General features: G+C 38.5%; 1 protein-coding gene across 2 annotated transcripts; it reads left to right on the top strand.

The window, feature by feature from the left end:
- The first annotated feature begins 9519 nt into the window (after window positions 1–9519).
- LOC131316688 (uncharacterized) lies at window positions 9520–24619 on the top strand. 2 transcript variants are annotated; one of them, XM_058346120.1, is made up of 4 exons: window positions 9520–9675; window positions 9829–10016; window positions 11202–11364; window positions 24445–24619. In XM_058346120.1, exons 1-4 carry the CDS (start codon window positions 9598–9600, stop codon window positions 24526–24528), a joined length of 513 nt encoding a protein of 170 aa, XP_058202103.1. In that variant the 5' UTR covers window positions 9520–9597; the 3' UTR covers window positions 24529–24619. The 2 variants fall into 2 exon arrangements, with proteins under 2 accessions (XP_058202103.1, XP_058202102.1); XM_058346119.1 differs by lacking the exon at window positions 24445–24619 and adding an exon at window positions 12346–12850.
- Window positions 24620–26197: the final 1578 nt, after the last annotated feature.

The following is a 26197-nucleotide window of genomic DNA, read 5'->3' as shown; positions in this document are numbered from 1 at the left end:
AATCGTGAAAAATAGTATTCATGGCGCTTTGATATGTGACTCCAGCATTTTTTAACCTAAATGGCATTTTGACCCATTCGAAGATACCAATATTACCAGGGCAGGCAAATGATGTTTTATGCACATCCTCCTCTGTATGCAGATTTGGTTGTATCCCGAATGTCCATCTAAAATGGATAACATCTTGTGCCCAGCTGAACTGTTTACAAGCATGTCCACATTAGGGATTGGATATTCATCTTTAGGAGTTGCAGTATTCAGATTTTGAAAATCGATACAGATTATAATACTTTCGTTCTTTTTAAGAACTGGAACTACATTAGATAGCCATTCGACGTACCTAGCTGTTCTAATGAAACCTGCATCTAGAAGTCTCTGCATCTCTTTCTTATCACCTGCAATAGTTTCTGGACTCATCTTCCTAGTTGGTTGTTTAATAGGTTTGAATTGTGGCTTGATAGGCAACCTATGCTCCACCAATTTCCTGTCTAATCTAGGGAGTTCCTTGTAACTCCAAGCAAAGCATTCTTTATTTGCTTTCAACAGCCCTATCAGCTTGGCTTTCATGTTTGATTCAAGCTGTCTATTAATAAATATTGGATTGGGATTCTCTTCGTCTCCCAATCTTACTTCCTCCAAAAAATCTTGAGCTTCGATCTGCTCCTGAGACGTTAGCTGGCTTTCCTTCTCACAAGGTTTATCCTGCAAAACATCTTCCCATATGTTATCTTTTTGAATCTTTTGTTCGATTCCTAAAGCAACATATCTTATTAAAGCCAATTAGTTGGCTTCTTCTTCAGCCTCTTCATTGGATTTACATCCAAGCTGTATCATCTTTTGAGGTATCTGATTCATGGTCAACGGTTTGCTTCAGCTTTGACTTTAGCTCTACCAATTCTCCCAATTCCATCTCATTGGTTAGGTAAGTGGCAGCCTAGAGTAGTTCACTTAGAGGAACTACATCTGACTTGTACATTTCTGATTCAACAAAATTTCCTGTGGCACTAAATGGATGTGGATCAGCTTTGACTCCTTCAACACCCACTTCCTTGCCTTTCTCGTATTTAACAATCATTAACTCCTGATGCATAGAAGAAGGAATGCACCCATTAACATGAATCCAATCTCTTCCTAATAAAGCATTGTATGTAGCATATGTCTCGACTACAAAGAAAGTAGTATTTGTTTCTATGCCTCCTACGGTCAATCTAATTGAGATTATTCCCTTTGCATATTGACTCTCCCCAGTGAATCCTGCAATGGATGTACTGGTTGGGATCAAATTTGCTTTTCCTTTTCTTAACTTTTTTAGGGTTCGAAAAGGTAAAATGTTCACTGCAGCCCTGTTATCCACCAAGATTCTGTTAAATGGGATTCCATCGAAATATGCAGTAATATACAGCGGATGTAAATGTTTTCGCATAGCATTAGTAGGCAATTTAAATGGATATGAAATTTCAACGTAATTTAAATCAATTACCAATGGGTACTCGATGTCAGACATAAAATCTGGTACAAAACAAGCACTTTCTTTTGAGCTTACCTCTAAGCCTTCTTGATTCTGGTCACTTTCACATACCAGGTTCTTGTCTGTCTCAGTCTGAGCCACATCTTCCAGATCACAATCATTGCAAATGATAATAAGTTCATCATCACTACGTGTGTCTTCAGAAATGTCAGACTTGCCCAGGTTCAACCAAGCATCCCCTTGATCCTTGGATGTTTGCCCATTCTTGAAGAAATCCATTGAATATGGATAAACCATATTAACCTGTACTTCTGGTTGGCTTCCAAATTGAATGTTTGCTGCCTCATTGGTTGGTTTCACTATTTCTTCTCTCACTGTCTCCTTGGATTCAACCTCTTGTGTTGATACTTCCATAGGAGAAGAGCTCCCTTCTACCCTTCCTTGTTCCACCAACATAGCTTCCAACAAACCAGACTTGTAGCTAGCCAATGAATTGGGAGAAGGTGGATCGAAATCTTCCTCAAGCATTGCAAAGGCTACCTTCCCTTCCTCTCAAAACTGGGTTTGAAACTCCTCTGGATCCTTTTGAGCTCTATTGAATCTCAGATTAGGTCTTGCTCCTCTTCCTGATTCTTCCCCAGTTGAGGACTCTCCTAACTGAAAAAGTGAGTACTTCCATTGGAGCTTCCTTTTTTGTGTCCTCGAGAGTAAAGAAACCATCTGTGGTATCTTGGATTTAGGGTCCCTTATCAACACCCAATTTCCAGAGTTTGAACATGGTGGCTTGAATGTCTTGCTTCCACCCCTAGTTGAGTTTTTGTATTCTTGGAACAAATCAGGCTTAACCTGTTTTAGAAACCAGTCAGGGACTCCCTTCACCAAAGTAAATTCCTCCCGCTTGGTTTTTTCATGTGGCTCGGATGTCTGGCCAATGTTGGCCTTCTTCAGAAGAGGTACCTCTCTTTTTTGAACAGGTGGGACTGGGCTGGAAGGCACAGCCCTCTTCAAAGCACCAAGACTTGCTTTCAATTGGTTTCACTTGTGTTGGAGTGATTCTTTTCATTCCCACCTCTTTAGGGAAGAAACTCACTCCATTTCTGTCCAAATCCTTAAAAACCAAGTAATTGGCTATACACCTGCATAAGCACTCCAAAAATGAGGCTTCCAACATTGGTAAATGATTAGTACCTGAGAATCTTGGTGAAGGAAAACCAGTATTGGTTTGCCTATGGTAGTTTTGCCTCATTCCCAAACTCCGAGGGTGACCAGCATACGACTTACCCCTTCCATGCTGAATTGAATTCATATTCACTGGTGCCTCCTTGTCTTCCCAATATTTCTTGACAGTTCGAGCCAATGAAGTTGGCACGTTGGTGTTAACTTCCTCAATCTTTGGGAAAGGCGTGGCATATCCATCCCCATGGTTTGTTCAGGGAATTTGATCCTTCCTTTCTTGATTTTTTCTTGAATCCGGTCACTAAAAACATTGCAAAACTTAGTTGAATGAGACCATGAATCATGCCATTTGCAATATGTTTTCCCATTTTTCTCTTCTGCAGTAGGCAGTTTCACATTTAAAGGCAGCTTAATAATCTTCTTTCTTAACAAATAATCGAAGATTTCATCAGCCTTTGATATATCAAAAGAATAAACTTTAGTAGTTTCCTTCTACTTAAATTTATGTCCTATGGTAACATTCTTTTGAGTTAAGGGCTCACAAACAAAGGATCATGCTCCACAATTTCTGCAGCATCAATCTCATAGTTAGGGTCTCGATAGTGAGTGGGGTAAGAGGAATTATGTCTATCCATATCCTCTTCCAACAATGATTCATATCTAGTAACTTTATAGGTTAGGTCTACAAAGTCTCTAAACTCTGTAGAATCAAACCTCTTTTGAAGCTTTCTTAAACCATATTGTGCTAATCTCACAAATTCTGCCTTTAGTAGTTGGAGTTTGCACTTTGTCCTGGCTCTTTTGAACCTGGATATGAAATCAGCCACTTTTTCGTTTGGTTTTTGCCTCAACCTAGCTAGGTCTGCCATGGAGACTTCAGGTTCTGCATGAAAGAATTGTGCATGAAACACTTCTTCCATCTGGAACCAGTTAATTATCGATCCTGACGGTAAATTAGTATACCAAGCAAAAGTTGGTCCAAACAAAGAATTTGGAAATAATTTCAACTTCATGAAAAAATTTTGAGCCAAGTTCTTGCATTGGGCAGAAAATCTAGCAATATGTTCAACAGAAGATTGCCTCTCATCCCCATAGAATAGAGTAAAATTTGGAACCTTAAACTCTCTAGGGATTTGAAATGTTGTGTCTATCCATTCAGGATATGGTTTCCTATATATTCGAGGTTGTACCCCTTGAGTTTGAGGTCCACAGACTTCTTGTATGAGACCCAAAACTTGGTCTCTTAACACTGGATTTTCTACGAGGAGATTTTGCCATTGATTTACAACATGTTGTTCTACAAAATCTTCCTCATAAATCTCCCTATGGGCATTGAGATCCCCTTGGTTTTCCCTTGGAGGCCTTTCGTATGGTGGTTGTTGCATCCCTCCAGCTTCAACGTTGGCCTGTACAGGCCATGGAGTTTCTTTCCTGGGATTTTCTCCATAAATTGGGAGGTGATCTCTAACGGTGGGCAACCTTTGACGAGGGTCCTGAGGGTTATTACCCCTTCGCTCTGGTCTATACCCTCGCTCTAGCTCTGCGTTATTCTCCCATTCCCTAAGTGTTGGTTCGAAGAGAGCATTCACACTCCGCCTATTCCTGGTATCCCTAGGGACTCCAAGACTAATATCAAAAGGTTCTTTTGGGATTTCATGAACCGATTTTGTTGGCTTCACTGGCTCATACCAATATCGTGGTACTTCCTCTGGATACATTTTCTCTTTACCTATTCTAGACTTCATTTTACCTTGCCCAACTTCCTCTCCAAGCCTTCCTTCGAAGGGGCTTTGGTGAGTGCTTGAGTTAGCATGGTCATTTAGTCCAATATTCCCTGGACTATTCCTTGCTGACTCTGAGTGGGGTAATCCATTTTTTATGCTTTTGATCATTGCTCAATGAGTTTGAGCCATTTCTCTAAAAGAGATCATCATTTCTCTAAACATATCCTCCTTATCGGGGTCTTTACCACTGGCTTGCCCCTCTTGGAAATTCAAAGGTACTTCGAAAGGAGGCCCTTCATAAAGAGGCTCTTCCACTTCTAAAGCCAATTGAGGAAACCCAAGGTTAATAGGTGTACATGGTTCTACAATCTGCTCTAGCTCAGCTAGTTCCTCTGGCTTTGGACCACAGATGGGTGTCTCTATTTGTTTCCTAGGCCTTGGCATTTTTGACACTTTCGAGTCCCACCGGGCGTGCCAAAAAATTGTTTGGGCTAAATTAGCTCGATCTAATGGCAAATAATTGTGTGCGGGCGTGCTAGAAAAAAACTAACTTTGGAAAAGAAATTATTTGTAATGCCAGTAATTTTGGGAACGTTAAATAAACATTTTCATTGAAAACTTAAATAGAGTCTAGCTCATTATTACATCATAACTCCCATGAGAGTACTTTACACAAGGGAAAGATAACTAAGGTTCCTAACTACAACTCCATCTGCTCCTCCATTCTTGCCAGCTCTTCAGCTCCGAAAGCCTCCAAGGTTTATAGCTCACCCTGATCATCTATAAAGTCTGACACATTATACCAGCTTTGCCTTTAGTATAATATGTTAGGGTCACCAAAGCATGAGCTACAGGAGCTCAATAGAATAATCTATACCCACTAACCCTTAACTTACAAACAATAGATCATAAATTAATAATTTCCACATAGTACATGCATATTTAATAAAACAGCTAACAATGACTCATCCACATTTGTTATCCAAACTAACGTTGGTGTCCATGATTTTCTGAGTTTATCCTACGCGACATTTCGTAGACCGTATCACTGGTTTCACCTTTCATTTACCAAATTAACATTTCCAAAATCGTTTTTGACACACCCAACCTAGGTTCCGCCGTTCTGGTCTCCCGAGTATCCTCACAATGGTTCCGCCGTCCAGGGTTCACATTGGCACATAAAACTTTGCATTGGCTCCTCTCCGTGGATAACCAAGCTACACACCCAACCTCGATTCTGCCGTTCTGTTCTCCTGAGTATCCTCACAATGGTTCTGTCGTCCCGGGTTCCCATGGACACACACACACACACCACACAATGGGCTACCACATCCGGCCACATTGTGGTTTGTAAACCATTTCTCTTTTTCAAATCACGTCTTTGTATTAACCACACCCTAGGTGTAAACCATTTCTCTTTTTCAAATCACATCTTTATATATATATACTTAGGCCTAAGTTGTCTTATAAGGCCTAGGAGAAGGCAATGATGATTGGTAAGGCTCTCAAGTGCAATGCATTGTCCATTGGTCAACACTTTTCCTAGAAAGTGTATATATGCATACATAGGCATGCTTAAAATAGCCTATGAGGTATATATACCTATATATATGTATATATAAGTACTTAGAAAATCTAGGAAAGTGACTTTGGAAGGTAATTAGGTTTAAGGCTATAAACCTTAGGGTTGCATGCATGACATGCATAATGATTACTACTTTTGGAAGCAAAATGATGACTACCTTTGGTCCAATGGTCCTTAAACATTTGGGAAAGGTAACTAAGTTGAATGGTAACTAGGTTTCTACTAACTACTTGGTCGGAAGCTAATTCTACTTGCCAAGTAGGATATTCTACTTGCCAAGTAAGATTTCTAGCCAAGAAATATAATTTAAAGACTTTGTTTCCTTTACTAGGAAAATATACAAGTGCTTTTATAGCATACTTGTCTTTTGAAAAAGGACTAGATTGTCCGATGCTAAGAGATTTGAATTTAAAAGTCTTAAATCTAATTATGACGGATTATTATAGTTAAAAGAGATTTTATAAAGCAAATTTAAGATTTTAAATAAAAAATTTCAAATATTCAACGAGATTTTTATTCACTAAAAATCTGAGTTCTTACATTATTCTTTTCAGATTGATTGAAAACAACTAATTTAAATCAGGCAACTGTGTTATCCGTTCACTTACCTCAACTAAGAAGATTTTTCCTTAAGGTATCAATTTAATAATGGATTGACGCTCTTCAATCAAAAAAGATAATTGAACATAAACAAACCCGAATTTAATCAAAGGTAAGTTTATATACAAATACTCTTGAGACTTCGACAAGAATAATGCAGAAATATAAGCGCACTGAATTTAATCAAAAGTGAACCTATAATTGACTACTCTTTGGTAAGAAAAAGACCAAAAGAAATAAGATAACTTGAATGTAATCGAAAGTAGTCTTACATGCAAATAAGCCTTCAACTTACAAGTTAATAAACTAATCTAATCTAAGTCCTAAGCTATGATAGATCTCTGAGCAATCATTTTGTATGAGTAGTCAGATGATGAATTTTTGTTCGGGGCTCTTTCTTCACTTGCTTCTTCTATTTATAGACAATGAGTCTGCCTTCGATCTTCATTCTCCACGTTCTCAACTGATACCCATGTCTTCGTTCGAACTGCTCATTCTTCCCTCCAAAAACGGTTGAGAGGAGCCTTCGAACGTCTGCTTGAATTGTTCTCCTTAGAATTCTTTTCTTTCCACGCTTGTTAATGTTGATCATGGCTATTTTCTGGGTAATGGGGTTCCTGTTTTCACGCAGCATGGTTTAGTGCTATAGAATTGGCTATCCAAATGATTCACTACAACCACGATTGATATCCTTCATGAAATGGGGAAATAATGACACCGTTTGATGGATAATTGGCGGCTGAACTTAATTGTCATCTTAATTACCCTTGTTCGATGTCTAAACATGGTCATTTCCAATCAAAATGATACCGTGTAGTACTAAAATAACATCGTCATTAAACCTTCTGATCCTCTACATCCCAGGTCTAAATGAGACATGTTCTGATTGGGCAAAACACTGTTTTGTGCCACGTGTAATTTTCTCATTAGGTGGCATATTTTAGGATGTAAACATGTGTGTCCATCTGTGTCGGGCCAGAACCAAAATTGAAAATGGAGGGCAGGCTTACCTCTTGTAGCGGTTTTTGCTCCGTCATTATAACATCTGTGACTTGTTTCTCAACTTCCATTGTGTGATCTTCCAACTCCAAATTGTGGTGTATTGATGGGTTAACTATTTCTTGTTTATCAATGGAGGGAGAAGAAGCAATCGAGGTTTCCATTGACAATTTAAAAGGATGATGAGGGGAGGAAAATAGGCAGGGTTGGCTGCTGGTGGGAGGGGCCTGCTGGTAGGTGGTGGGAGTTGGGTATGGATGAAAATGGAGGAGTTTGAATGGGGGGGAGGGAGGAGACGACATTATGGGAGGGAAATCAAGGAAATGAGTATGTGGTTGTATGTAATGGGCTATGTAATATTCTTAAAGGGTTAAATGGTCAAATAACATGAGGTCTTGGGGGTATAATGGTCAAACTGCATGAGGGCATTTTTGTCCATAATTGGTAAAAGTTTTAATCGGCTGCGAGTAGCAAGAACTGGGCTATGAATAGCTCTGCGCCCAAAAAAAAAACACATTACTGGGCCCAAAAAAAAAAGGGAGTTTATAAATACAACTGCGAATTTACTGCATGTAACTTGTTTTTAAGTAAATAATATTCGGACAAAAATGCCCTTATAAAAATGGACAAAAATACCCTTACTTTTATTACATACAACCACAAACATATAACCACGTCAAAAAAACATACACCCCATAAGTCCATAACCCACCCACGTTTCCCTCCATTTTTTTCCATCTCCTTCCAGGGGAAACCGTCTGGTTCTCTGGTTCCATTCCAAACCACCATTGTTGAGCTCCCACCATTGTTGAGCTCCCACTATAAACCCAGTCGACATCTGCCTTCGAACTCTCGCCTCACACCTTCTAACTCTCAATGGAAACCTCCATTGCTTCCTCTCCCTCCATTGGTAAAGAAGAAGTCTTGAACCCAACATATGAGAGCAATGTGCATTTGATTGGGGATTGGAAGGTTGTGCAATGGAAATGGAAGTTGACAAGGAAGAGGGAGCCATGGATGTTGTAGTTTCAGAGCCAAAATCACAGCACGATGCAACTCATCGCTCCTCCATTTTTAGCCTGGTTCTGTCCCGACATTGTCATATTCTAAAAATTGAAATTACGCCACAATTTTCAAACAATTTCAAACTCTAGAGTTTGAAAATTGGAAGCAATATCATATTCTAAAACTCGAAATTATACCAAAATTTCAAACTCTAGAGTTCGAAACTTGTCGACAATAATCACTCCTCCATTTTAAATCTGGTTCTGGCACGACATTGTCAGATTATAAAACTTGAAATTAGGCCAACATTTCAAACTCTAGAGTTTGAAAATTGCAGATATATCATATTCTAAAACTCGAAATGTTGCCGAAATTTCAAACTCTAGAGTTTGAATTTGTAGACAATAATCACTCTACCATTTTTAAGCTGGTTCTGTCCCGATGTGTTCAGATTCTAAAATTCAAAATTATGCTAAATTTGCAAACTCTAAAGTTTGAAACTTATATCATATTCTAAATCTTGAACTCATCACAAAATTTCAAACACTAGAGTTCGAGACTTGCTGATAATATCATATTCTAAAACTTGAAATGTTGCCAAACTTTTAAACTTTAGAGTTCAAATATTGTGCAGAGTGTGTTTAATTGAGGTAGTGAGGGAGAAGAACGGGGAGAAGGGGGAAGGGAAGTGGTGGTGTTTTGGGTGGGTTTCAGAATTGGAGCCGAGGGTTTTCAAGTGGGTTTTTCAGAAAACAGAGAGAGGCCGAGAGGGGAGTGGAGGGTTTTCAAAAAAATTTGGCCGATGGATTGGGGAGGGATAATTTTGGAAGTTCACACCTATTTTGGGGTTGTATGATAACAAATTTTTATAAGATTTGTGATTTAAATTAGTAAAAAGTTATATGCAGTAAATTTTGGAATTGCATTTATAAACTCCCAAAAAAAAATCAACTTAAAAGCACACAAAAGAGAAAGAAATCTCTCCATCTGAGTTGCACATCTCAAAATCCTCTCTCTCTCTCTGTCTCTCTGCGTCGGCAATGGCGCTTCCGTCCTTATTCCGTGAGAGGCTTGAACAGATGGAGGACACCAGGAACCAGCGGCTCTCTCTCCTCCAGGTCCCCCTTGTTCTCTCTCTGTCTCTCTCTCTCTCTCTCTCTCTCTGTGTCTCTCTCTCCGTAATGCTATCTACTACAATCTGTCTTTGTTTAAGAGAGCTTAGCCCTTTCAATTAATCCGATGCAAAATTGTTCTCGCTCGCTCGCTCGCAGACGGAGAGAGAGCTACAAATCATCAAATCCCAGCTCTTATCCACGAAGCTATCCAACATCCGATCCCTGGAACAATGCTGCTTGAAATTCGAGCAGAAGATCGCGTCTCGGAAATTTGCCATCTCGTCTCTCAAAGCCCAAATGGATTCACTCGACTCCAACTACGATCACATTCTGCAACAAATTAGGTACAACCGTACAAGTATATATTTTCAATCTCATCTATCCATGTTACAGAGTACGTTATGTGCCGGAAACACTGGCTAATTGTGCTCTACACGACGAAAGAATTACTGCAAACACAAAGGTATTAGTTTGTGAAGATACGCCAAAATTTTTTTTACCAAAAGTTCTTTTTCCATCCATTTCAGACCACTTCATTTAAAGTAAGAACCAAGTTAACATTCCTTTTGTTGAGAAATCGGCCAAGCCAACAAACATACACACAAAGAATAATCAAGAAAGGAAAATAAGAATGCAAGACACAAACATTTTTACGTGATTCCCAACTAGGTAGTTGAATACATCAAAGCTCACACCTGTGTTTAGAAAGTATTTATAACCTAAGTTTACATCACCAATTATGGAACTCCAATAGTCAGCAAAACGTGACCCAAATTGAATCAGGCTTCACAAGCTCAACATCTCTATGGTTAGTAACAGTAATGTTCACCTAAATCATAACATTATTACTTTTTCGAACTATGTAGCTATAGCAAAATCAAGAAATAAAAATCCAAAGACCGGAAAAATTGAAATGGCCTTCGATGCGGTAGTCTTACTGGTTCTACAAAACATGCGGCCACTTGTGTCTTTGGGAATTTTTTCAATACTATGGATATGAGATATTTTGGAAGCCTGGGCTGTTCGTGGCACCCTTGGCCCTTATGAGCGATTGTTTGGGGCAACGGGTGTTTCGTAAAATTAGATATCAACAATTAAGTAAGACTTTTTCTTGGGCAAATCAATTAAACAGGACTTGTATATAACAATGGTTTAGCATATGAAGAGTACAATGGTTTCATGAAGAATACGATGGTTTTTCACCATTCTTGTAATCATGTGCAATACGCCAAAAAATATCCTAACCGTACCCGTATCTTATTTTCTTAGACTTTCTCATATCGCCGTATTCGAATCTTCGGATCGTATACTATCCATGTTGATGTCGGGATTCATGCTTCATAGGTGCACAAACAAGAAGTAGGATGAATACCATTAGAGTAGCATTGCTTAACTACAGAAAAATATGCCACTAACTTATAGTTGTAGCTCACATACAAACACATTAACGTTAGATAAACATCGCCATATGATTATATACCTGCACATACTTAGGTGGAAATGGGTTTAATGGTTTGGTTGGTAACTAGGGTGTCAAAGAATGAGGTGGAAGAGCTGGAGGAGTTGGAGAAGCAGAAGGAGAGTTTTTATGGTTTGGAAAGGCATAAAATGGAGAGGTTTCAGGCTCAAGTGGAGAACTTTGTTGTTGACTGTCAAATGCAAGTCCAGGAGTTGAGAAACAAGATCAATGAGGTAAATGACATTTCACTATCTTCCTTTGGAATTTGTTTTAGTGGACTATACATAGAATTTGTTATGTTGCTGTTGATGAGAGCCAAACATGTCATCTGGTGATATCAATCAATTCATGTATCTACTCTGTGTTTGCATAACCATGCTGGTTCGTGCATGTGTATCATTGTGCAACGTGCTAACAAATTAACAGAAACCAAACCTTAGATTTGCAGAATATTAGTCCAAAGTGATCGCCCATTCGAACTAGTTATGTGATAATAGAATGTCTCCATTTGCAGACTAGACATTCAGCAGGTATTTAAGACTATAATTGGGTCAAAAACCATAGGGTTCGGGTAATATGAGAACGTTGAGGTTTGCATGTTTGTGACATGTTTGATATAGAAACCATGAAACCATGAACAACATGATGAAGTTTTGTATTTGGCTACATGCTTGATGAAAGACACTAAACAACAAAAGGTTTCTTTTCTTGAAAACTAAAGTAATCTTGATAAGAAACATTGCAAGGAAATACTTTAGTTGATGTTGGAGATGAAGAATGCTGTGTTAATCTTAATCGGTTATTTCTTTCGTTGCCCCATGAATCTATTTTTATGTTATTTTGTACGTTTAGCGATATTCGACCCGCGAGAACCAAAAAGGTATGCTAATAGAACATTGCCATGTTTTGATATCTATGTAGTTGGTATAGTAATACTCAAAACAGTTTAACAGACCAGCTATTCAGATGGTTATTTTTGGTATTGCGATAGTTGAACAAATGGTCAAGCAGAGATGATGAAGCCTTTACATTTAGATTAGTGATTAGTTCCTTGTATCAAAAAGTGTAGCAGTTATATTTGTAGCACGATGATGTGTTCAATCAGAAGCATAATTCGCTTCATTTGGTGCTAATGATGCATGTACTTTTTAAATGATACCTCACAATGTGGCCTGTGTTCGTATCCACCCATTTCACATTGATTATTCTTTCAGCTCAAAGCAATCTTTGTGGAAGTTAAAGCAAACAATGAACATTTGACTGGCTCTGAGATAGCTGCAGCAGAGATGCGAAAATCTGAACTTTCAGCTGCAAAAGAGAACTTGGATAGATGCTTGGCTTCAAATTACCAGATCAGGACACAGTTGCAAAAGCAGCTTCACAGCCTATTGTCGGAAAAAAACAAAGAGAGCCTTGCCAGTTGCGTAAACAAATGACTTGGACGCTAAGCTCAGGATCAGGACAAAAACCAGGGCTATGGATGAATGCCTAGAGTAGACACTAAACTTGCAAATTGAATTGTTCAGAGTTGGTGATTCAACATCTAGCGGGTTCATGTTGATTGTAAACCGAAAGCATATCAGATTCTTTAACCTGAATTAAGGACATAAAATTGTGTAGATAGATCGGAATACCAGAGCACTAATTTGTTGCTGTAGCAGAAAGTGCCAACAGACAATAATGTCTTCTCTGAACTTTTTAGTCTTTGACGATCGTATACTAGAAAGGTGTCTCAAGTTTGAACTAGCTGTAATCAGTGGGAAAAAAAAAACAATTGGATATGTTTTACGGGAAAAATTCAAAAAAACCGCTGAATTTACGCCACAACGTCCCATAGGCCTCCAAACTTAACATATTTTCAATTTAACCTCCAGAGTTTACAAAATAAACTTACAATTAAGCATTTGCCGTCATCTTCCGTTAGGTTACAAACGGAATTGTGAAGTTTGTACTGTTCATCCAACGTTTAATATTTATTTGAACCTATTACGGATCCTATAAAGATTATTCAAACTGCAATTCATTCTTAAAATGTAATTTTATTGGTTCCTTAAAAAAATTAGCTCAATCCAATATCAGTAGGGCTTTCATATGAGTTAGGGATTTCTTAGAGTGTTCATTGAAAGATCTTGGAGCTATAAATTCATTATGACCATTTAGTATAAAATGATCGGAAAAATAAAATCTTTGCACCGGTTCAAACAGATTAAAAATTGGAGCACTTAATTTTTTATCCATATTTTTATAAAAAATTCACAAACAGATTGAACCAGATAAAAAAACTAAGTGCTCAAAATTTAAATGTGTTTGAACTGGTGTGAAAATTTTATTTTTCTGATCATTTTTTTCTAAATGGTTATAATGAAATTTTGGCTTTAAGACCTTTAAGAGAGTCCTAACTCGTATGAAAGCCCTACAAATATTGGATTAGTCTAATTTTTTTAAGGAACCTATAAAATTACATTTTAAGAATAACTTGCAGCTTGAGTTATCTTTATAGGATCCGTAATAGGTCCAAATAAATATTAAACATTGGATAAACAGTACAAATTTCACAATTCCGTTTGTAGCTTGACGGAAGATGACGGCAAAGGCTTAATTGTAAGTTTTTTGTAAACTTTGGAGGTTAAATTGAAAATACATTAAGTTTGGAGGCCTATGGGACATTGCGGTGTAAGTTCAGCAATTTTTTTATGAATTTTTCCCATGTTTTACTGTATAATTTCCATCACAAAATGCACCTTTTATTTGGCGCGAAAGACGGAAGTTAAATCTCGTTGATTGATAAGTTGCTAGTAGCGAAGTTGCTCACTGTGTTCGGTTGCTAGTTTAGTTTTAATTTTGTTTCCAATCATTACCCTATATCTTTCTCCAATTATTACCCTATATCTCCAATTATTAATTTCATTTCTCTCTCTATCTCTCTCCAATCATTACCGTATTTCTCTCTTCACACACTATCAAAACTAAACTAAACTACCAACCAAACAAAGCCGCTGTCATTCTTGTTTCTTTCTTCTTTTTGTATTGAAAAGATTGTTGAGGCTTTACCTTGATTAATAGGCCTGTACACGTCTCACATCCCCCAATAAAACTGCGAAGCCTAAGCCCTCAAAGTAGCCTAAAAGCAAGCTAAGTAGGATTCACCTATTTTGGGCCATAAAGGTACTAACTAGCTATCATAAAGGCTGGTCCAGCCCTAGCCCTATTCAAGGGAGACAAGTTCTAGCGATCTGGCCTCAAGACCCTTATTCGTACAGGGGCTTTTAGACCCTGCTTAACAAAACCAGTTTGTCCCTAAGGCCCTGCGAGTCCAGACAGACCCTAATGGTAAATCAATAGCATATCAACAACCTATTCACCTCCCGAATAGAGCCTGTGTGATAGATATATGATGCATGACCAAGTCGGTCCTTCGCTTAGGCATATAGGCCAACATACCAAGCACAAGCTCTATTCAGAAGTAATTGGTAGAGGATTTATCTCTACACAAGGGGGGCTTCAGAGCTTGAATCAATTTTGAAAAGAGGCCTGAAATCAAGCTTGAGATAAGTCAAGATGTTCAACAGTATCCCTCTCAAACAAAGCGAGAAGGGCCTGATAGTCTCTCTTAGAAGGGAGGATGTTAAACTCTACACTAGCTCGACATTTAGGAGGTTCGAACTCAAGGGGGCAATGGTCATAAGTAGTCCGAAATTCCACTTCGCCTAGGGCCGAACAAGGTCAAAAAGTCAATGACAATGTCTAGAGAACTGTTCTTAAAGGCTGTAGTCATAGGGGTGATATCACTCTGGATTCATCGTTCAGTTGTCTCAGTTCGTCTGTTGGTCAGAACACATCTTGATAGTTGACATCACATGTTTTCTGAACAATAGGCGGGCCACTGAGCGTCTTGCCGAGCTTGCCGAGTATAACCAAACGTTTGATACTAACTTTGCTCGGGAAATATTCCCATTGCTCGGTGAGATCCTTTTTAATCGGTAAACTTTCCATTGCTCGTTGGAAGCTGTTTATGCTCGGTAGGACTTTAAGCATCTAGTAATGTGTTTGCTCGAGATAGTGTTCGGCACCGCCTTTGTGGGATCTTCTAGAAGCTTCTGATAATATGTGGGTTGTCTTTTCTGATAACAGAGGTGACATCTTTGATTGATGTGACTCGTCTGACATTGACAAACGCGGCTCTGCAATCTCCAAGAAGCAGCGTTCATTAAATACTCCTGACATGTGACGTCATCCGAACGTGACAAAGCACGTGGATTGCAGAACCAGCCTGTGCAGCACTCTACATCTTTGCCTATAAATAGAAGAGTGCCCCTTCTAGGGCAAGGATCAGATCTTTTCTCTTAACTACTCTCATCTCTCCCCTAACAAATTTCTTACCAAACTTCTTTCTCCTCCATGTACTGACTTGTTCGTCGGAGCTTCTTCCCAGAAGAACATCCCCCTCAGGTTCTGCAGGTACACAAGATCAGCTTAGTACTTCTGCAATCCATAAAAGAGAGAAAAAGGTTCAAGAAGATCACGGTGAAATCAGCCCCCACAAAGGCCATAACCAATAATTCGGAATGGAGGATAACCCTTTATAAGGGGGGCAAGGGTACTTTGCTGATAAGCACCCGATATTGCAATATAGGGTGCGCTAGGTCTCTAGTTTAGTCTAATTTCATTGTTAATTTAGTTATTTTTAATTACTTTTACTCGTAGAGTATGCTAGTTTTGTTTTGTAGGGAAATCACTAAATAAAGGAGTTTTAAAGCGTAAAGCATATCAGGACATCCAAAGACCCGAAGGTGACCCGACAAAGCGAAGACCAAAGTCAAAGTTATTGGAGCATAAGCTCTCGGCATGATTGAAGGTTCCTAAGTCAATCGGTACCGAGCTAGTTCAGGGAACAATTCAAGCAGCTTCGGCATCGATGGAGATGATATATTCAATTAGTACCGACCAGTCTTCACATCAACCCCTAACATGCTCGGCATCGGTAGAATAAAATCTTTCCCATCGGTACCGAGGCCTCTAGCACAGCAACTTAAGTCTTTCTCCATCGGTACCGAGGGCCTCATAAGTGGATTTTCGGAGCATTTTGAGAATATTTCGTGCGCGTATCTTGAAGAATATAAAAGGCGTGATGTCTCATTGTACAAACAATTTTGTATTTCATAATTTAGATCTAGCCTAGATTTACTTGCTTTTTGAATTGTTCTTCATTGTTCTTCATTTTCCAGCACTTTAAATTTAATTTTCTGCTTTAGTTAATTAGTTTTTGCTATTGTAGTCTTCATTAAAGTTGTAGCCGCTACTCCGATCTATCGTTTAATCTAGTTTTCTTCAAGTGTTATTTGGCTATGCTTAGAAGATTTTTGCTTGCTCTTATCTTCATAGATATGTGTGAGTAGTTTTCTAGGGTTAGGTCATGGGGTGATTAGCACCTCATGGCTTGAGTAAAAATTGCATTTTTCACCAATAAAGTTTTAATTTTTGGTTTGAAAATTGATGTGGGGCTCGGATTTGTTTGTCAAATTGCTAAGGTGTTAACCTCCTTGGCCATGTGCAAGTAAGAGCATCGCCTACTTACCACACATGATGCTTGGAGCTCTGTCACTCGAGATGTTTGCTAAATAAATTCTAGAGCTAGCTTGGTAATTAAACCATCTTATCTTCCGGTTTAGGAACCTTAATTGAGTCTCTTAAACCGCGTAATTGGGTGAAAATGTGATTTAACTCTAGCCGTGGGTGTTAGTAATTTCTAGACCTAACCTGCTTTTTATCCTAGTTTATTCGCTTTTTAATTTAGCCCTTTTGTACTTTCCACCGCAAACGTAAAACAAAGTTGGCTGTCTAAAAGCCGAAAATCCTGCTTACTTCTACAAATCCAACAAAGCCGTATTAATTATTCCCGTGGGTACGATCCCGGTCTTCCAGATTATTATGCTTCAATTGACGTATTAAGCCCTATGCTTGGGGCGTTATTCCTTATATCAGAGTGAATGAAGCATTTGCCCTTCCGATAGATTTACCCCAGATAATTCAAAGACAAGAGGAACACGACATTCTGCCACATAAGGAGGAAATTGTGGTTTTACTCCTATAAGACGTGGTTTTACTCCATTTATAAGGAAAGATGGTAAAAAGTTTACTCCTCCATTTTTTCCATTTTTGAAAGAACAATTATTCGACATCTCCCAAGTCGCCGAAAAATATTATATAATAAGACTTGTGGGTCACATCAAAAGCAGGTCTTGTTTCTTTGGCTTACACAAAAGCAACAATGTGAATTCAAGAAATTTGAGCAAAATAGAATCTTTCATAGGCCAGATAAACATCATTCTTATCAAGAATGTTAGCGGAATTTGTAAGGCCTTTCAATTAGTGAGTAGGCCCTGTAGCAACTATAGCAAGCCGAAAAGGCCCTTGAGCACTTTGAGTAGGCCTTGTTGCAGTTATTACCTGTCACACCCCATCCCGGAGAACACCATGATAATTTATTTTCCAAATGGGATGGACCCACACATGACTTTGATAAAGCAGTAAAAGAAATACACCAGCCAGGTGTCCAACATATGAAAGCTTAACTTGGATATATATGGAAAATAACTGTCATACAAGATGTGGCCACACGTATTTACAACATAAACAAGCTCCAAAAATAGGCACATATAACCCAAAGAGTCAAAAAAACTAGACTCTATATCCACAACTTCTATCTAGACTCTGCAGTGGACCCACATGCCGTCACGCACCTGAAAAGAAAACATCGTGGGGGTGTGAGCTATCAACATGCTCAGTGAATGCTCTTATCCATAATGAGATAAGGAATATGATAAATGCTTAAAAATGAATTAAGTGACAATATTCAGCTTAGCAAATAACTTCCCACTTCTTTTATCAACACATATGAATTTATAAGCCCTTGGCCATAGCTATCTCAACACCAACATAGTACTCGTAACACCACTAAGGCAATATTCATAATCACACCACTAAGACAATATACTTTCCGCCACTAAGGCAATACTTGTCACGCCAGTACGGCAATATCATTCGCGCCACTAAGGCTATATTCCTCGCAACGCCACTAAGGCCATATTCATAACGCCACTAAGGCTTATATAGCAATTAACTTCAAGCCAAGCATGATTATGACCATTTACCATTTTTTCACAAGCTATACACATTACCATAATCTTTTGCAAAAATAGATAAGTATACCTACCTTGAGGCCCAGCAAAAATGTACCAACAGAAGCTCATGAATGCAATTATCCAACTCATAATTGGGAGTTAGCAGCAGTTGTGTTTGCATTAAAGTTGTGGAGACAATTACTTATATGGCGAAGCTTGTGAGATTTTCACCAATCATTAGAGTTTGAAGTATTTATTTTCACAGAAGGATTTGAACTTAAGACAGAGACGATGGATGGAGTTAATTAACGATTATGATTGCAGTATTCACTACCATCCAGGGAAAGCTAATGTTGTGGCAAATGCTCTGAGAAGAAAATCTTCAGGTAGATTCGCATGTGTTCAATGTACTCGTGTTGATATTTTTACCAGGTTGACTTTGATGGGTGTGCAGTTAGCCTTGACAAATACTGATGCCTTGATAGCTCATTTTAGAGTGAGACCTCTATTGATTGATTGGATTCGGGAGACTCAATATCGGGATCAAAAGTTGAAGAAATTTATAGATGGAGTGAGAGATGGGACACGGACAGACTTTGTTATTCAAGATGTGTTATTGTTATTTGAAAATCGATTGTGTGTACTTAGAGACCAAGCTTTGAAGAGAGAGATTTTGGAAGAGGCACATAGTTCAACTTATACTATGCATCCGGGTAGTACAAAAATGTATTGCGATCTTAGGGAGCACTATTTGGGGATTGGGATGAAGAGGGAAATAGCTCAGTTTGTAGCTCGATGATTGGTATGTCAACAAGTAAAGGTCGAGCATCAACGACCCACAAGGTTTATTGCAACCTCTTCCTATTCCTATGTGGAAGTGGGAGCATATTGCGATGGATTTTGTGACTAGACTTCCTCGTTCACAAAAAGGCTATGATTCTATTTGGGTGATTGTGGATCGATTGACTAAATCCGCGCATTTTCTACCTGTTAATACTATTTATACGATTGATAGGTATGCTAAATTATATGTTGATGAGATTATCCATTTGCACAAGGCTCTAGTGTCAATTGTTGCTGACCGGGATCCTAGATTTACTTTTAGATTTTGGCCGAGTTTGCAACAAGCTATGGGTACTACTCTAGAGTTTAGTACAACTTTTCACCCTCAGATAGATGGGCAATTTGAGTGGACTATTCAAACTTTGGAGGATATGTTGCGTACTTGTGTTTTGGACTTCAAAGGCACTAAGATACTAATATGTCATTGATGGAGTTTGCTTATAATAATAGCTATTAGACTAGCATTGGCATGACACCCTATGAGGCTTTATATGGACGGAGGTGTAGAACTCCTGTATGTTGGAGTGAAGTTGGGGAAAGGTGGTTGTCGAAACCAGAGTTGGTTCAAGTCATTGTTGATAAAATTAAAGTTGTTCGTGATTGCTTGAAAATTGCACAAAGTCGCCAGAAAAGTTATGCGGATAAGCAGAGGAGGGATCCACAATTCGTAGTGGGTGATTGAGTATTTCTTCGAGTGTCACCATGGAAAGGGGTTATGCGGTTCAAGATGAAAGGCAAGTTGAGTCCACGATATATTGGGCCGTATGAGATCATTGAGCAGATTGGATCTACAGCGTATCGCTTGGCATTGCCACCGGAGTTGAGCCGACTTCATGATGTGTTTCATGTCTCCATGTTACGAAAGTATATTGCGGATCCGTCTCACGTGTTGACTTCCGAGCCGATAGAGCTCAAAGAGGATCTAACTTACATAGAGCACAACCCTGGTCTACATGATGGGGGCCATCTCTAGAATCTGGTACGAGCATATTGATTGTGATGTACGGAACTAAGTGCTACACCATGACCACCAAGGGAAGGTTGCTAGGCCAAGGGGTGCAACGAGGATGTACGAGGATGTTGCACCATAAGGTGGGGAGATTGCAACCTTCCACCATTGGGAAAAAGTTCCACATCGGTTGTGTTGGGAAAGTTGAAATAGTATATATGTGATTCCGACCAGCTCCTATATAACTTGAGGTTAATCTTTTGAGCTACGCGGTTAGGCGAATGGTTAACAGGTCAACTGGAGTGGGTTGTTGCATTACCGGCCTTTCACCATGTCATTAAGCCTTAAAACTAGGCCTTTTGCAAATTTCATGTTCTTTCTACAACCAAGTCTTCGAGCTAAGGCGCTAGGCCTTATAATAACTTTTGGGCCTTAAAAATATTTCAGGGTTGTTTTAAATCAAAGCAAGCCCTTTTGTAGGTGCGTGAAGCATCTTAGGAAGGCTCGATTCAGGAAACTTGCAAAAGGCCTTCCAAGTAAAAGCGGTTACTGAAGTGCCTTAATTGTGATGTCCTTTTTCTAGAAGGGCCTAGCAAAGTTTAATGGAGACATTGCAAGGTTGCCTAGACAAGCCCCTAGAGTTGGGCCAAGTGTGCCAGAGTCTGCATGTGACAAGGGAGCTTGCGTGGGTTTTATATCTATTTTCCTAAGGCACCACGGCTCGTCCAAGGGGAAATTATGGGTTAACATGATCTCTCTTATCCTCTCCTATAACACATAAGAGTCTAACTCTTATGCATATTCACACGCCTAAAGCTAGTTTTTGACCCTTTTAGATTCTATCTTGGCCTAAATGATTTAGGGGTGGGTTAAAAGGGCATAAATCAAACTCCACTCTGTTAATGATCAAGAGCAGAGTTTGAGGGGAGCAATGTGTACCCTCATGTTTGACACTTTTGCAAAAAGAAAATGGTTGAGTGCCACATGGCAAGTCAAGTGGGCCCAGGCTTATGGTCAACAAAATGTCAAAATGAAGTGGGCCTGCATTATTGGTAAACAAAAAAGTGATAAACAAAAAAGTCAAAGTCAATCTAGTCCACGTGCGAAAAGATTAATGGTTGATAAACCAATTGCAATATGACATGGGTACACCCAAGGTTGGCCCTATATATTCGGAGGCCCTAGGCAAACTTGCAATATGGGGCCTCTTTGTTATTGATCAAATTAAAAAATTAATCATTAAGAATTAAAAATATAACATATACATATGTATTCACATACATACACATCACTTATTTTTTTTTCTCGCTAATCCTATCTATTTTGAGCTTGTAAAAACACGTAAATGAAATGCAACGGAAAATTTTAAGAAAAAATGATTGGAATAATAATAATTTTGTACTTTTAGTAGTAAATGCTGTGATAAAACTGTGATTTTGTGTTACCATTGCAATATAAAATCATTTTGGGCTAGGTTTAAATATAAAATCATTTTGGGCTAGGTTTAAATCTCAACAAGCTAAAATTAAAGAAGAAGATTTTTCCTAACCATTCAACTCTAAAAAGATAAAAAGCAGGGATGGGAATCGAACCCCAAACCTTGGGTGAGGAAGCCAAGCACTTTATCGCTGGTCCATAAAAGCATTGCTTTTGAAAATTGGGAGTACTTTATATACAACATGTATTCTAACTGGGGGCCCTTTTTTGGGCTAAAAAGGGGGAGGCCATCAGGCGACGGCCTCTTGGGCCTTGCCCTTGCTGGCCCTAGGTACATTAGATCTACCCTACCCTATCATTCAAGAACAAACTCCTACATTTTAGGGTTGTTGAGATTTTCAGGGTTTGATTGTATTCACAGACAGATCCTAATGGCATATCCATGGAGTATAAAATTTCTCCTCCCTTCAGACCAGTTTGGAATATTCATTTCATTTTCTTGAATTTTTGGCATTTTAAGGGTAAAATACATGAGGACCAGGTCATGAATACCACATGAGCAAGTTCCAGTTGAAGATGGTTGATAGGATGAGTAAAATTAGGGAATAGGCCTTGAAAATTAGGAAGCACTTAAACTATTGGCTGATTCAAAGGGCCACGTGGCGGCCATGCATCAAGGGAGTTCGGTTTGCAATCAACGTCTACAACCAATTTTAGCTCCCTGAAATAAAAGGAAGTGGTTTGGAGACATGGGACACATGTCACATTTTCAGGGCCCAAGCATGCCCCATTCCAGGGAAGAACAACTATAAATAGGGGAGTCGGAACAGGCCAAGGGTTCTGCATGTGCAGTTCACTTATTATTCACAGCTTCTTTGCGTTTACCTTGTTTTCCAGTTCCAACAACTTCATTCTTTGTGCTTTGTTCATTTTGCTATTTCTTTCCTGCACCATTGTTATTTCTTTCTAGCAATACAAGTGGCATTTGTGTTTGTTTCTTGTTTTCATAAGTTCTATTCACCGAATATTAAGTCCTTAACGAGCAAGGCAATCTCGGCTCACATTCACAGCCTTACTAAGGGTTGCGACACAAATTTCTTGGTTAAAAGTCAGGAGTTAGGCCCTATGGTCTTAATTCAGGTTTAGGCCTCATGGTCTTGGCATGCTTGAGCAATCACTTCATCATGCATCACCCCCTTCGCCAGGAGGTGTGATCCATTTGTTACTTTTAGGGAAAATGTGGTCCCTTTGGCCTTTTTTGTTTTAAGGTTATTCTAGATGCTATCACAGTCTTATCTTTAGACGTGGAATTCGATTTGGGAAAAGAGAGGAGCTATATTTTACTTTTATATGAAATCAATCACTCAATTTCCAATGCTTTCCACCAGATAAAGGTCTGAATTTAGTGTTTTTCTTGTCTTGGGTCATGCCAAAGAAATGGATGTTTATATATATGCCAAAAAAGGGCCTCTTACTCCTTCCATTTTTACTGCGTCTAGCAAAAAATGCTGGAAATTCCACTATCAGACAATGTACAAGTTGACTTGTAGTTTTTCAATCCTTCGATCTCTACCAAGTTATGCCTATTCGTTACCTTTTATTTTGTTATGACATGTCCAACTTGTTCTTCTACCTAAGTTTTGCCTAGCTAACTATTTAGTCTTTTCCTTCTTTTTGTTCAGTTTAACTTCCCACAAGTAATTAGTTAAATAGACTGGGAAAATTTCAAAAAAGCCCCTGAACTTTCTGACAACTTGCAAAAAAACACCTGAACTTTCACTATTAACAAAAAAACACCTAAACTTTGCATTCCGTTAGCAATTAAACCCCTGCCGTCCAATTCCGTCAATTTTTAACGGATGGAGCTAACGGAAGGCGTTAACTTTTTATTTTTTTTTACTTTTTACATTCAAAAATTACTTTTAACTCTTTCTTTTTTTTATTGGTAAATAAATGTGCCATAAAGTTCTTTTTTTTTCTTACTATTTATCAAAAATTACTTTAACTCTATTTTTTACTATTTACAAAAATAACTTTAACCACCATCTTTTTTGTTACTTTCAAATTGTACCTTTCCCCTTCTCTCTCTCTCTCTCTCTCTCTCTCTCTCTCTCTCTCTCTCTCTCTCTCTCCCTCTTTTTTTTTTTTAGAACTTTAACCCCACTCCACCAATCAACTACCAAAGCTCTAGCTCTAATTTTAGAAATTCGAAATTACTCTTTTTTTTAGCATTCTTGTTTTTTATATTTTTTACTTCCAAAATTACTTTTAACTCTTTATTTTTAGTAGTAAATAAATATGAAATAAAGTTTTTTTCTTACTATTTATCAAAAATTACTTTAACTCTAATCTTTACTATTTATAATAATAACTTTAACCCATTTTTACTATTTATTGCATATTTATTTATGACTAAAAAAAAGAATGAGTTAAAAATAATTTTTGGAAGTAAAAGTACTAAAAAAAAGAAAAGGTTACAAAGAGGAGGTTAAAAGAACTTTTGAATTTCTGAAATTGTGGCTAAGGCTTTGGCGGTTGGTTGTGGGGTTAATTGGTGGTGTGGAGTTGATTCTAATAAGCAAAAAAAAAGGGGGGGGGGGGGGGGGGGGGGGGGGGGGTGGGTAAAATTTTAAAATAATAATTATGGTTAAAGTAGGTTTTGATAAATAGTAAGAAAAAAAAAAGAACTTTATTGTATATTTATTTACCAATAAAAAAAAGAAAGAGTTAAAAGTAATTTTTGAATTAAAAAGTAAAAAAAAATAAAAAGTTAACGCCTTCCGTTAGCTCCATCCGTTAAAAATTGACGGAATTGGACGGCAGGGGTTTAATTGCTAACGGAATGCAAAGTTTAGGTGTTTTTTTGTTAATAGTGAAAGTTCAGGTGTTCTTTTTGCAAGTTGTCAGAAAGTTCAGGGGCTTTTTTGAAATGTAAATACTTTTAGTCTTATTTTTCTTTTCAGGTTTTTCCACCATGCCTTAGTTGGTCTGGTCAGCATAATTGGTGCCATTGTTGTGACTGTCATGGCTGTCTTATCTGGTTTTAGAGCTGTGAATCTGCCATACAGTTGTCTCTCTCTCTCTTCATTAGGTAAGAACAAATGCAACTTAATTTACTGGTGCAATAGTTAATTGATTCGTTTTCTCTTCCCCATGGCTATAATTCCCTTTTATAAAGTTGACAACCTTCAATATGGCAAAAAAGCAAAAAAAGAAGTTAAACTTGATTGAAGCCATTTTTTGTTTTTTTCGTTTTGTTTGTTCCATTCCATTGTCTCTTTATAATAAAATATGGAAGAAAAATGCACGTTAAGAGTTGATCCTAGGACCTTAAATTGATTGGAGATCAGTACGAACTAGCAAAGCTCATTAGTTGGTGCTGATGTGAAGTTAACTCCATATTGATATTGTGTGAGTGTGAGAACTGAGAAATACAACTTAACCCTTGTCAAAAAAAAAAACTTAACCTGCTTTCTTCCAATATTGGCAGGATAGGTTACAAGTACACAAGTCTGCATTGTGTTAAAAGCATTTACACCCTTGTAATAATTTGATGTTTTTAATGGGACAATCACTTAGCGTAGCCCAAAAATAGAATAGTGTTAAAAAATAGATGACTCCTTATCGTCCTACACATGATAGATGATACACCACCAAGGATAATGAGTGAAATTAATTCTTTTTTGCTTTGAAAGACGTCACTCGTCATGTGCCCATTTTGTGCCCAAGTCCATATAAAAATCTTTAACTTCAAGAGGCACCACCGCTTTGTGAATCTTTTTATGGCGATGAAAATGATGGATATTTGGATAATTGTTAGTTCCGTTGACAAAAAGGCTTGCATGAAAAATTTCAGAATTAAGTGAAGCGACCACACTCGTATTATATATCACTTCATTGATTGATGGTTTCATAGAGAGATGGTTTGTCAGTTACTCAACGATGATGGTTTTCATAGAGGGTATAATTGCATACCACTAAAGAATATGGACAAACCATCATTGTTTCACCTTGAATCATGCCCATCTATGAAGCTTACATTTCCATCGATCAGAAACAACTATTGCTTGGTCAGTTACTCAACGCTACTGGGGATTTTTGAGAGAGAGAGAGAGATCGCTGTTCCGCGCATATTATATTGAGAGCTTCGGCCAGGAGTCCATTGTATAGGGTTTAATTATGCAATAAGGACATCAATATTTTCCTACATGGCGCCAGGACTTTGTTCCCCTGCCTTCCAAAAATACCCCAATCAAACAAAACACGCCCAAATTGAAAAACTACTCTCAGCCATGGAACCCGCACATAGGAAAGGAGCCGACGGTGGAGGCGCCGGAGGCGAGGCAAAAACTCTGACACCGGGCAGATTCTCTGCCGACGCTGTTCACGTGTATTCGGCGAAGAACACGCCAACTCAATCATCTGCGACGAGCCCATGGCTGAGTTTGTACCCTTACAACGGCGCGAGCCTGCTACCGGGTGGTGTATCGCCGTCGCCCAGAAGGTCGCCGCTGGGGAGGAAGTTTTTTAAGCAGTCGTTCCCCGCCTCCGTCGCGTGCATGGGGATGGACAACGGAACTTGGGTCTAACCGGCGAGAGAGAGAGAGAGAGAGAGAGAGAGAGAGAGAGAGAGAGAGAGAGAGAGAGAGAGAGAGAGAGTTGGGTGGCAAGGTGGGCTCATATTTCTGTTGATTTTGGAGGTGTGCTTTGGGCCCG

The sequence above is a fragment of the Rhododendron vialii genome, chromosome 2a (genome assembly GCF_030253575.1).
Source record: "Rhododendron vialii isolate Sample 1 chromosome 2a, ASM3025357v1".
In the NCBI taxonomy this organism is placed as follows: domain Eukaryota; kingdom Viridiplantae; phylum Streptophyta; class Magnoliopsida; order Ericales; family Ericaceae; genus Rhododendron; species Rhododendron vialii.
Note: the sequence above shows the minus strand (reverse complement) of the source record. Positions and strands in the feature narration are given on the sequence as shown.

What these genes read in the sequence shown, in the direction of transcription:
- LOC131316688 (XM_058346119.1), top strand. Translation starts at nt 9,598, where the DNA reads ATGGCGCTTCCGTCCTTATTCCGTGAGAGGCTTGAACAGATGGAGGAC. An exon ending in AGCGGCTCTCTCTCCTCCAG is followed by an intron (nt 9,676 to 9,828) that starts GTCCCCCTTGTT and finishes GCTCGCTCGCAG; the next exon opens with ACGGAGAGAGAGCTACAAAT. An exon ending in CACATTCTGCAACAAATTAG is followed by an intron (nt 10,017 to 11,201) that starts GTACAACCGTAC and finishes GTTGGTAACTAG; the next exon opens with GGTGTCAAAGAATGAGGTGG.